General features: G+C 50.2%; 1 protein-coding gene across 1 annotated transcript in view; it reads left to right on the top strand.

The window, feature by feature from the left end:
* Positions 1–12,692, top strand: part of GPC3 (glypican 3) — a 153,869-nt gene that overhangs the window by 113,649 nt on the left and 27,528 nt on the right. Inside the window, exon 7 of the mRNA XM_052814038.1 lies at positions 12,368–12,521. Within this exon, the coding sequence (XP_052669998.1) occupies positions 12,368–12,521 (154 nt within the window). The remainder of the gene's footprint in view (positions 1–12,367; positions 12,522–12,692) is intronic.

The following is a 12,692-nucleotide window of genomic DNA, read 5'->3' as shown; positions in this document are numbered from 1 at the left end:
CTTTTACTGCTTGTGCAGTTACATTTGCTGTGGAATGTGAGGTATTTCCCATTTTCAGTAAGGAAAGGGCAGTAAATAGGCATGTTTCTGGTACTGCTCAGTGACAGCGAAACTTGGAGTTGTGCTGAGGGCCTGAGCATCTCCTGTGGGTTGCATGAACCTGGCCAACCCTGTCTGTTACTGAGTGGTGGTTTTTATCAAAGGTAGTGCCAAAACGCCTGTCAACATCCAAAGTCCTCATATCAGCCGGTTTTTGGAGAAAATAATTCATTGCAGGATTTTCCTCAGAGTACCCAAGTCCTTTGGTCCACGGCCATGTGCCCCTTTTTTTGGTAAATAATGGGACTGCAGAGCTGTCATTTTTGGAGACAAGATTTACTGTTTCCTTGTCCCTCCTACTTTCATTTGTGCTTCCCTGCTGATGAATTTCAGGAACACGTGGGAGAGGACTGGGAAAAGCGCGTTCCTGTGTGAAGCCATATATCTCCTTTATTGGTATGAAAAAGGAATGTCTCACCTGTGCTTCCTTTTTGCTAGTCCCACTTGCGTTTCCAGCGGTTGCTGTGTTCATCTGTGGTGTTTCACCACTTACCTAGTATTGGAATAGATGTTTAGCTCAGTTGAGACTACAGGAGCAGCAAAGCTTTCCCAGCCAGTGAATCTGGCTCCCTGCTTTTCTCAGCAAGACCGGGAAGCTGCTGGGGCTGAGCTTGGATGCATGGTAGTTTTGGCTGGTTTCCACACCAGTTTATTGTCTGGCGTTCGTAACCTTTGGGTAACATAAATAGCATTTTATCACTCTCCTTCCTTGAAATTCCCTGGCTGCTGTGGTCTTGTGCATGAGAAGGAATTCAACTTTGCCCCTGTGGCTTCAGCTCCGGCGGGGAGGCAGGTGCCTCAGGTGTGTCCTGCAGGGACCAGCCCCCAAACAATACTGTGGAAATCAGCTGGAGAAAAAAATACCTTTAAGGGGGATTCATTTGTTTTTGTGTCCAAAACATGCAGCTGATGCACAGCGGTGCTTTAAAACAAACACCAGATATCCTGTACCAGCGCTGGAGTTTATCCTGTTGTGGAGGAAATAAACCTGGAGGAATCCTTGTGCAACGAGCCAAACACGGTGTAAGTGGAGCTGTTGATACCAAATTAACAGTTAATTCTAGTTATTCTGGGCCTCGTTAATTGTATCAAGTGTCGCCTTGCACTGTGACTCAGGCTGGTAATTTAATCAGTAGATGTCCAAGGTAGGTGTCCTCCCGGATGGTTCCAGTAACAAAGCGCATAGCTCTCTCTGGCGTTAGTGGCATGATTGGTAGGTTTCTCATTTATGTGTTTTTCTCCAAAATTTGACTTAAAGTCAAGGTTTTTAACATGTGCTCCAGACTGAGAGGGGACTGGGATTCAGGGAGCTAATCATCATCCAGAGCAGGCCTGGAAGGTAACCTATGGTCTTCTTGGCCGCAGAACAAATCGGATTGCTTTTGTTCCCGAGAATACGCCTCGTTAACAATAATGTTACTTTTGATTCCAGCCTGACCTTGTGTAACTGCTTAGAGATTATATTCTCAGGGGAAGGGAGGAAAAAGCAGCGCCGTCAGACCCGCTGCGGGCAGGGAAGGCCAGCTCCGGCGGGAGGTCCGCTCTGCACCCCTGGGCTTTGCTTGGGGAGCGTTGTGCCCAGCTGTGGCACGGTGTGCAGGCGGCGTTGCCCTGAGCCGGGATGCCTGTGAGATTCCCGCTCCATCCCTAGCTGCTCCATGTGCCGGAGAGGTCAGAGCTGGGGATTTCCCTGGTGCAATTCTGCCACTTCACCAAACCGCTCTGTCTGCAGTGGGAATGAGGCGCGCTTACGGCATTTTTTTTCTCGCAGAGGCGTTAATGTGTATCTGGTCCATGACACCAGCTGGGGATGGGTAGCGGAGGACTCCTTCCAGATCCTGCCTGTTTAGCCTGCAATGGGTTTGTGTGCATCCTGTATTAAAGGAACAGAAAGCACTTACTGGTTTGGCATCCCTTTGGTGGAAAGGGCAGTGTAAGGTGTCTTACTGCTGTGTACAGAAAGACGTTAGTCAGCTGAAGCAGTTCATCTTCTGGTCTCCACAGCTTTGTTCTTGCAACAAATGTCACCAGAGCTTTCCTCGTCTGAAGTAGAAGGGGTATCGGACCTACACCCCACCCAGCAATCCTGCTCTGGGAAAGGGTGGTCCCTGTTTTTAAAGCACTGGCTTGGCTTGGTAAGAAGCTGAGGCTGGTCCTGGGACCTCTCCTGATGCTCTATCCCACCTCCGTGGAGGCAGCGGCTGGCACAGACCACTGCAGCTTTCATCCAAGCTGTGCTGCTGTCAGAAAGTGCAAGAGGTTTTCTGCATTTTAGGTAATGAATAATTTGTCATCTTGCTGGTTTTGTTATACCTGCTGATGAAGCAGATGTCTGTAATTAGGCAGGTGTCTGTGCTGGCAAACCCTGTCTCCGGTCAGTGAGACTGCTTTGACCTGTCTGCGTTGTGGCAGGTGAAAATAACCCTCATGGCTCAGGACTCTCTCAGTTAATGCTGTTGCTCGTTAAAGTTCTTAGCTTGGTTTTGACACGTAACAGACTGCAAAGGCTGGGATGTACTTTAGTGCTCTTGCTGTAGGAGCACATGCTGCGAGAGATGGCCATTGCAGCACATAAAACTCTGAGAGCAAACAGGGAAGTTTAGTTTGCAGCGGTATTTATTGCCTATGTCCTCGCTCGACTGTGTTGCGAGGGAATGATATTTAAAAGAAGAAAATGTTCTTGGCTGGCCTTTCTGAGGGAACATGTAAGAAGATGCTGTCTTGTGAAGCATGGTCAGCAGGGGAGGTGGGAGGCAGCTGGCAGAGGATAGGTGTTCGAGCCATCAAGAAATACCGTGATGGGCAGGAAGTTACTTTTTATTTTTGGCAGGACCCCTCGAATGCCTCCTGCCTACGAGTGGGGAAGGAGTTTACTGACCTTTTCATGCAGCACATAGCTCCTAAATGCTGAGGGTGAGACTCATGTAGGTGCGTTTCAGGGCTTCCTCTGCGGGTGTTGGGTCTCACTGGGGGAGGGTGTAAAGTCACCAGCTTTGAACCTAATTTAAATGCCGAGTTGCTTCAGCTGCGGAGTTAGTGGCTGTGCATCAGCGTGGGAGAACCACCCCGGGCAGGGCTCCTCCTGCCTCTTGCCTGCAGCTCTGGAGGTCTTGAGCCTTGCAGGGTCTGTTTCTGTTGGGTACATTCGGTATCGGTGATGAGTTGCACCCCAGCACATCAGCAGTGCCCGTGCTGGAGCCTGGATGTTTCCTCATCCTGTTTGTAGACCCATCCTAGGAGGCAGGTGCCAATATTGACACTGGAGAAGCTGTGTCCGTGAAGTTAAATTTTCTCCTGTTTGGGTTTTAGCAAGCAGCAGCTACATTCTGAATGCAGAGGAGAGCTGTGACCTTGCCCAGGAGCCAGCCCAGCCATCAGCCGTTAATTAGGGATCACGGAGGCTGGAGAGACCCCGTTCCTGGGATTACTTCTGGTCTGGTTTGTCTCAGCTGAATGCCTGTTTAATGTGAAGTGCATAAATACTTGTGGCAGCGGGGCCTGGGGCTCGGGGCTCCCCGCTCCAGCTGGGTGCCTTCCCCAGCAGCACCAGCCCCATCCTGCCTGTGGACCCCATGCTCCTCTCTCCACGCAGGACAGAGCGGTGGCTGTCAGGTGGCAGAGGTGGCCATGGGACGCTGGAGGCCACCAAGCCCCCCAGCTCCCAAGGAGCACGTCCAGGGCTCAGCTCGGCACAACCTGCCCCGGTGCGGTGGCCAGTGGTTCCCCAGGGAGGGCAGACCGGCTGCTCGCTCCTCCCTAGCTAACAGGTTTGGGGGGTGTTTGCCGTGGAGTCCTCCTCCTCCTGCCTGATTTAAGTCTCTGCTGAAATCAAGGGCTCGGTAATTAGCCCTGCACTGGGGTTGTCTTGTCTGGTAGAAGGTAACTGGTTTATGAGGCAGTTGTTCAGTCCCCTGTGACAGGTCTGTGGAGCTGGGGACCTTCAGCAGAACTGCCTGCCATTGCTTTTTGGGCTTTCAGTGCCTTGGGGTGAAGCGAATGCAAAAGTAAAGCTCGAAAGAGCAGCCCCCCTTGGAGGGCAGGTTGTCCGCAGGGTGACAGGGGCTGGTGTTCCAGCAGAAACCTCTGTACAAGACAATATTGTGTACAAAAATACACGATTTGAGAAGTCCCTCTCCCCTGGGAGCTTTTAGCGAAAGAGGGAAGAGGCTGGGACAGAGATTTGCCTCTCATTTGCGTTGCAGAAGGAGAAGGGGGGAAAAAATTCCTTCCGGCGCAGTTCTCAGCTCGTTTCCTACCTGGTGCCAAGGACGAGATGTTTGTCTCACAGGCAGCCCCGGCAGACGTCGCTGACAGCCGGAGAGCGGCCACGTGTGCCAGAGCCTGAGCCAAGAGGAAATCTCCCAGCTGCTCCGACGCGGGCTGGGCTGGGCTGAGCTGGGCGGTGAGGAGGCTGCGGGGACCCGCTCGCTGCTGCACACCCTGCCTTGGGCACGCTGGTCCCCCTCTGCAGAAACGTGGGGCTTTTTTTAGCCGGTGGCTCAAGGTGGTATGATCCCTACATGTCTTCGTACGTGCTTTTGCATGTAGGGCACCTTCCTTCCAGGCCATCCCTGCTCAGATGCCTGAAGGATGTGATGGCGATGAGGTGGTTGATTGCTCCACCTCTAACCGTGTTGTCTTCTTGTTCCTTGTGCTCCTGCTTTGCTTGTTGTCTCATGTTTTATCTTCTGGTGACGTGCGCTTTGGGCCTTCCTGAGTGGTGTTTGGATGGCAGAGCGGGGTTCTGCTCCAACATAACTAAACAAAATATGGAAAATATGGATAATAGAAGTGATGGGTCCTGGCCCATGTAGGCTCCCACACCCCTCCTTCACTCAGTTGCCAACCCCCTGAGGGGTGGCAGCTTGACAGGTGGAGAAATTGGTCCAGGTTCTCCTGTCTAGTGACACAGAGTGGGTGGAAAGGAGAGGGGAAGGCAGCTGGGGGTGCTGGTAGGAGACTGAGAAACTTTTTGGGGAGGAGGAGCAGGGATACAATGCCAGTGAAGAAATGGTGAGGGAAGGGGACGAGGCAGACAGCCCTTGCAGGTAGCAAGGAAGGGAGCATCTTTGCAGTGCCTTTTCCACCCTCAACAGGCATGGGTGGTTATGTGCCTGGTGGGGACAGCTCTCTTGGTGACTTTCTTTCCTTGTTTAATTCTTCTAGGCAGCCTGAAAGCCCAGATGTTCTTGAAATACCAGCTCTTTCCCTGATGCAGGTTTAAAAGTGCACCCACGGTATTAAAGTGGCATTCTGCTCCCCTTTATCAAGGTAGAGGTTTCCTGGGTTGTGCACCAGATGTCCTCAAGAGATGCTCTAGCGTGAGTAGCACCAGATCTGGAGCAGTTATGGGCCCTGTGGCAGAGACTGGGACTGAGGAAGTGATGCAGGTCAGCCCAGGCAAAGCGAAGAAGAGCTGGAATGGAGTGTTTGCAGTACGTAGCTGCATTCCTACGTCACTTCTAGAGACATGGTAGCTCGTAGGAGTCTGTCTGATCCTGGCAGGAAAAGGTCCAGGCATACTCCAGCAAGGTGCTGAAGGCATCACCTACTGCCTTGGTCCAACCATGTGTTCAATGGTTGGTTTAATGATTGGGTTTTTGGAGTTGGAGGGATGTCTGTGTTTGATCGAGGTGGGTGGCGGTGTGTAGGAGGGGATGCTGAAGGACCAGTGATAGTTTGGTCTCAGAAATGCAAAGGAGGGGAAGGAGCTGTAGCAGCTCACAAAGAGAAAAGCAGCATTTCTCCAGCATTGGCATTGATGCGGGGCTCGGGGGACGAACCAGAAGCAGACGGGGACTGCCCAGGTCCCCAGCAGGCTGGGCTGGACCTCGCAGCCCTGCTCAGCACCCACACCGTCCTGTTCCTTCCTACTGCCGCACAAAAACAAGCCATAAATAGCTGCGGGGTGGAAGGGGAAGGAACTGGATCTAAGGTGAATGAGCTGATCGTAAAGCCTGAGTAATCTCTTTTTCGCATGTGCCCTGTGATGAATGAGCATTTGTTCGGGTGGGGGAAGTGACACCTCCCCTGCCTGCGGGAGAGCGGGCAGGAGCCGGCCCCTCTGCCTGCCGTGGTGCCAGCGAGGGCTTAACCTCCGCATCCGCGGGAGCATCTTCTCCGGGCATCAGCCTGCCATCACCAAACCAGAGCAATTCATAACGGCTTGGCAGCCCCTTCTGCTGCCGAAAGAGATTTACTGTCCAGTGCGGACTCATTTTAATTACTGCCAGCACTTAGGGGTCTTTATCTGTCTTCCTTTACCCATAGGGATGTTGTCAGTTTTGATCGCTAATCTGGAATTAAGCTGATGATCCATAAAGTAGGGCCACACTTTGGCCAGTAATTCACTGCTGTCACCAAGTTCTTTGTGCTATCAGGAGAGTGACCGGGAAAACTGATTTACTGGCAGCTGAGCGCACCTCCTCTGGAGCCTGTGAAGGCAGTAAAGGGGGTCCTGCTGCGCCAGTAGACACTGGGTGATGTACAGTAGGGATTTTTCCTGTTCCAGGAGATGGTATTTGGAGTGCTAGAAGTAAAGACTAAAACGTTTTTATGGCTGAAGAGCCACAATATAAACTCAGAGTGGTGGTTCACCCCTTTTGGCACCCGTTGCCACAGGCTGGTGTGGAGCCCCAAGAGCTGCGCATGGGGAGGGCATCCCAGGGCTGTCCCTTGCCCACCCTGCCCGGAGCAGGCAGGAGGTGCTGCCTGGGGCTTGGTCTGCCGAGTACGGCTTCAGCAGTACAAAACCTGTGACATCTCGAAGCAGGCAGCACGGGGAAGTGCAGAAGTTGCTTTTAGAGCAGCTGATAAAACAGCTGACGTGCCCAACTTGTTTTTCCAAGTACTGAAAATGATTTTTCCAGTTCCAAAGCCTACTTCCACTTTATTAATGTTTGATTAGCGATCGCTCCTTGTTGTGCTGAGCTTGAAATAGGAGTACAATTAGGAACAGGTTTCTTCTCTGCCACATCTGTGCTGCCAAGGTGCATCCAACTGGAAGGGCCATAAGGAAACCACATTTCGGGTGTCCTCCTGCCAAAATGGGCTTTTCTGTCTGTGGGCTAACGTTGTGGTCAGAAGAGCAGCGATGCCCGCCTGGGTGCACATGCGCATGTGCTTGCTCTTGCAAGACAGAAGTACAGATCCTGGTATTTACAGATATTTTTAAAGTTTTAAATATCCTTATTTTTATATGGTGTTTGGTGCTCAGTGCCAGGGAACATTGAGTTTTTCTGTAATATGCGTTGCATTTTGTTGCCACCCAAGATGGGGATAGCTCTCTAGAGCTCGGAAAGCAGCAGTGAAAATGGTGCTGGTGATGTTGCATTGAGTTTCTGCTGGTGCACGCTCCTGTGCCACCAAGGCCCCTGTCCACAGAAAGGATAAACCGAATGGAGCTGGGAAATAGGGAAGTGGAGTGGAGGGCACCAGCGAATCTCATGATGAAGGTTGGTTAAATAATAAAGAAAGTATTTGCTAATAAAAGATAATTTCTTCCATGCTACTTCCAGGGCTAATAAGCAGAGGAAGTGGAGAGAATCGATTCTCCTGTTGCATGCTTGTGTATGATCAGGCCACAAAATTCAAAACACATGAGTTTTCAAAAAGTCCACAACTTCAGCCTTTTAAAATGGGTTCCTTTCCCCGCTTCTTGCTTGTGATCAGATAATGACCTTCGTAAGCAAAACAACCCCAGCTGTATTTCATAATGGGAATATACTTCTGTACATTGTAATGAGCTGTTAACAGGGAACAGTATCGTGTGAAAATCTGCACGTTTCCCATGATGCTGCCCTGATTTAAAAGCCACCCATAAATTATTCATTATTGCAGATTTCAAGGCCGGGATTGGCCATAAGATCTAGCTTTTCTCCCCCCAAAACAATGTTTTCAACAAGCTGGAATTTAAAATAGAAAAACCTGACCTGTTGGGAATCTCGGGAGTTGTGTGGGAAGTACAGCGGCATCTGTGTCGGATACCCAAAAGTGTGTGGCTGGAGCGGGCGGCTTGCGTGATGCAAGGGGAAATAGCACCTTTGCTTCTCCAAAACTCTTTCTTACCGAGGTTCCTGAAGAAAGGCATCCCAAGTTTTGCAGACAGTCATGAGTTGGTGGGTTTGGTTGAGTTTTGAGAGGTTTCTAGCAGAGCCAGGGGCTGGTTTTCACTACTGCGTTGAGTTCCCAGGTCCCCTTCATGATGCCAAGCAGCACATGGACACACGGCTGGGCATCCAGAGGAGTTTCTGCACTAAGGCACTTTCTCTGCTGGATGTGAATACTTGATTATTAAGCGTATATTACAATTCTGAATATTATTTTAGCTGCAAGTTCAGTCTCCATCCTCTCCAGCTTTTTAGGTTTGATCGTATTCCAGAGGCTTACTAAAAACATGCGAAGAATTTCAGCAAAACTCTATGGAACACTTTTATTAAATTCTTTCAGTCATGCAAGCTAAATTAAATGACAGCTCTGTCCACCAAAAGATTACAAATATCAATCAGACTTCTCCCCTAAACTCATGAAGGAATTAAATGTTTTTCTAAAAGTCTTCTATTCCCCTTAATAATCTGTTTGGCTGTTCTCTTTACTTTACATATTTTTGAAGTATGTTGAAAGGGATGATTTCTGCCCTAAAGGAGCACAGTGCTTGTAGCTCACTGCCGATATTTTATCTGAATTTGTGGGCACCATTTTGGGTATTGCTCGAATTGGTATTTGCAATACCACGGGCGTAGTTTCCAAAAGGAGAAAACAGCTATTAAACTACAGTCCAAGAAACACAATGCTGATTTCTTCTCGGAGACGAAAGGTTAATGATAAAAAGTATGTTGCAGCTCTCACTGTTTATGTTAAAATTGGAAAAACAAGACCAGGTGGCTCAGTGGGCTGGTGGGCTGGTGAGCTCTGAGTAAAGTGGTTGTAAAGAATGAGGAGTTATAAAGATTTCAACATACGGTGGCCCATCCAAATCCAGCTGAATCATTACCCCACGTTGCTGCATCTGTTTTTGTCTGGTCACTGTACGGTTATGAATAATTGTGTAAAGCGCGCTGGGATGCCCTGGGGAGCTTTCCTTGCAGAAAGGCTCAGTGCACCCTTCCCATCTGGCTTGTTTCTTAAGCTGTAGGGAGACCACAGGACAAGCCAAGCAACAAAGATGTATATGGAGACCAGCTGGGGCTGGCCAGCGTCCCTCGTGCCGATGCCCCAGCGGCTGATGCGGCAGCGGAGGTACCGCGGCACTGCCCGCCCTGCCCGTCTGGAGGGTCGTGGTTTAAAAGGGATGAGATTGGGAATAAAACTGATGCACGTCTGAGCCGATGGAGCTTGTAGTCAGGAGCAAAGGCTATGGCCCCCATGTGTTTCCTGGCATGGTGGTCTCTTCCAACCTAAATGATTCTATGGTGGTTGTGCAGATGGGAGACGAATGCCCTGCAGACACCTCGGAGACGCGTGTGTGCGTGTGGACTCCCACAATTAGTGCTCTAGTTTACATCGGGTACATTATAGTGTATTTTTGCCATTATGGTTTAGCAAAGAAGAGTACATACGACTGTAAACTCTTACAGCTGGACGGATTGTGATTAAGTTAAAGCTATCTCACTGTTACATGCTACTTTAGCGATCACCAGACTATATATTTTCCTGCCTCTTACCATAGGCTTTAAACCACAGGACATGAATAAACTGTAATGTTAGGGTACAGTCAGCTCCGCCTGCTATTTAAGGATGGGGAATCTATGTTCAGTCCACCAAATATAATTTCATGAAGCGTGCAGACCATTGGGGGGGTTGTGTAATGGTTGATGAGTGGGACTGTGGCTGCTGCTCTGGCTGAAGCTGAGGCATCCGACAGCGTTCCCGGGTCAGGATGCGCCAGTGGAGCGGGGTGGGATTTCCACCCCACACCAGGTCTCCTGCTGACGGTGACAGTAGGCTTTGTGTCGCGGGCTTCATTTCTCCTAGAGCCAGCTGCGAAATTTGACGCATTGAACCTCTGTGTGGTTCTCGGCAGCTGGGGAGCGCGTGACTGAGGATGGAACTTTTGTCCTGGAAAAGGAAGGAGCAACGTGGCGCAGGGATGTCACGTTCACTCAATCCAAAGTCGGGGCCCGTGCGGCGTTTCTCAGAAAGTTCCTGTTTTGTTGTGGCTACAAAGGCGGAGAAATTAAGCTGCTAATTTATGGCATGCCAAGAAAAAAGTAGTAATACAAGAAATGCTCAGTAATTTTAATGTTTGAAAACACACAATTGAAAATTCCTGATTTTTCTTTGCCCCCTGCTGAGCTTATTAAATCTGAAAATATCCCAAAGCTTAATTCGCTCTGCCAGAAAGTTCCTCTGCTGTTTCGGGTAAGTAATGAAAGTTGTGCCGCTGAGCTGCGTGGTGGGGTCCTGGCTGGCTTGCTCCATGCCTGGGATGCAGAGCAGTGAGCATCCTGCCGCTGGGCAGTTGCAGTCCCCTTCCACCATTATGGGCTTTGGTTTTTTAGCAATGGTGCACTGGGGCAATGGGTCCAAACTGGTGCATGTTGTAATTAGCTGCTATGCGTGGGAGACTCTCATTCCACCTCGAGCTGATATACAGTGTGCTGAGGACTGGTGTTAGCTGTGGGCTTCATTTTGAGGAGAGATATACAAGTGATGGTGTAAAGGCTTGAGCAGTCGGCGTGTTTGGTTCCTGTGTGAGGTCTTCCCTGTGCTACCCCCAGTGCTGCATTTGCCTTTTTGTTTGTTTGTTTGCTGTTACGCCATATTCTGGGAAAGGCGTGTATATGTCTAAATAAAATACGGTTCCTGAAAAGTGAACTTAAGCAGTCTGAGCCAAAGCCTGTTGAAGGCCATTGAAACGCATCCCCTGAGTTTTGGGGAGATGAGCTGCGTTTTGCTTCCTACCACAGATGCAGGACCCAGCACGGCTGTCACGCTGGGCAGACTTTTCTGCATTGTTTAATGCAGCCGGGGAACCCAAAGGGGTCTCACATCGAGCCATTTGTTTTTCATTACGTTATGCTCCTCTAATATAAACACTAAGGTATGTGGACATTGCCGTGGACAGAGCGAGCCAGATGCTGAAAGCATTCCTCCGAGGCTGTATAAACTTCAGCAGCTAAATATTTTAGAAACTGTTTTCTAAGGCTAGCTTAATAGTTTAAAAATATAACCTAGATTCCAGATATTAAAAAATGCCTTGAAAGGCATGCATATTGCTGCAATAGATGGAACTAACTAAACCCGTGAAGTATGCCGAAAGCTCCCATTTTGCAATATCTTCTCTGTTACTTATCCTTTTCATTATTTTTTTTTTTAGGGCTGAGATTAAATTCAAGAAGGCTTTTAACAGCAGAGTGGTAGTGATAGAAATTTTCAGCATATATTAACTGGCTGACTCACACTTTTTCAAAGTGGATCTGGGTTTATGATGAAATAGCTGGCTGCTTTCAGCAACAGCAAAATCAGGAAAGTCAGCGGGAAGAGGAAACCAATAGCTTAAAACGTGTCTAATCCCTCCGTGTGCTGTGAAGGGGCAGCATGGGGAGCTCCCACCCGTGTTTGGAAAGCAGTCCTGACCCCGTGCTCAGTGGAGGTGTTCGAGTCCCCGTGTCGGGGATGTGCAACCTGTCACCGTTACTTAGGACTCAGCTTTAAAACGTCTTTTAAAAGATCCTTGCATTTTGTCGCTTGGCTATCCCAAAACTTCAGCTAGCATCCTCTGCAATTCAAGAGTGAGGAATGAGATTTTTAGGTTATTTTTGTGGGGCGCCGTAAGGACCCGAGAGATCTGCCATTTCCTTTCACACGTGTTACTTCTCAGATGGGAGGTAGTCCCTGAAAGCAGTGAGAATCCCCGAACAGAGTTTCCTCTTGCTGCTGTTTTTTGCCCCATCTGGCCTAACTCTGGACATGTGTTTTGTAGCTGCCGCCTGAGCTTGGGTGGCACTGGGGTCTCGCAGGGCTGGTAGACGTGCTCCAGCTCGTGCGATGCTCGCCGGGCAGAAGCCGAAGGGCAGAGTTACTCAGTGTGGTTTTTCCTCCTCCTTTTGTTTCTTCCGTTGAGGTTTTGTGTGCAGCTTTGTCCATGAGTGAACCTGAGCTCGTCAGTGCTTTGGCATGAGGAGCGCAACGGGGTCCTGTCCCACTGTCCAGGCTCCTCTGAGCCCTGTCCCCCTCTTGTCACCCCGTCCCCCTGCGAGCGCGGGATGAAGCGGGAGGCAGGGTGGAGGGAAGCTGTTGAATGACTGTGGCACCTCATGCCTTTCAGCTGCTCAAAGGGATGGCTCTGCTCCACCGAAAAGCTCCAGGCAAAACCCCGGAGGAGGAGGAGGAGAGCGGAGACTGCGACGATGAAGATGACTGCGGCGGAGGCTCCGGCGATGGAGAGCTGCGAGTGAGGAACCAGCTCCGGTTCTTAGCAGGTGACGGGGACGGTGGTCCCGCAGCGGCTGCCCCTCTGGGGGTTGTAGGTCTTGGTGATGGTGCGGGGAGCTGCTCTCTGGGGTCTGCTCAGGTCCGCTCGCTGCAGGCACCGCCGATGCTCAGAGGCTGCTCGTGCTCAGCATCGTGCTGGCTGGCCTCGGTGCCAGCAG

Source organism: Harpia harpyja, chromosome 18 (assembly GCF_026419915.1).
Source record: "Harpia harpyja isolate bHarHar1 chromosome 18, bHarHar1 primary haplotype, whole genome shotgun sequence".
NCBI lineage: Eukaryota > Metazoa > Chordata > Aves > Accipitriformes > Accipitridae > Harpia > Harpia harpyja.
Note: the sequence above shows the minus strand (reverse complement) of the source record. Positions and strands in the feature narration are given on the sequence as shown.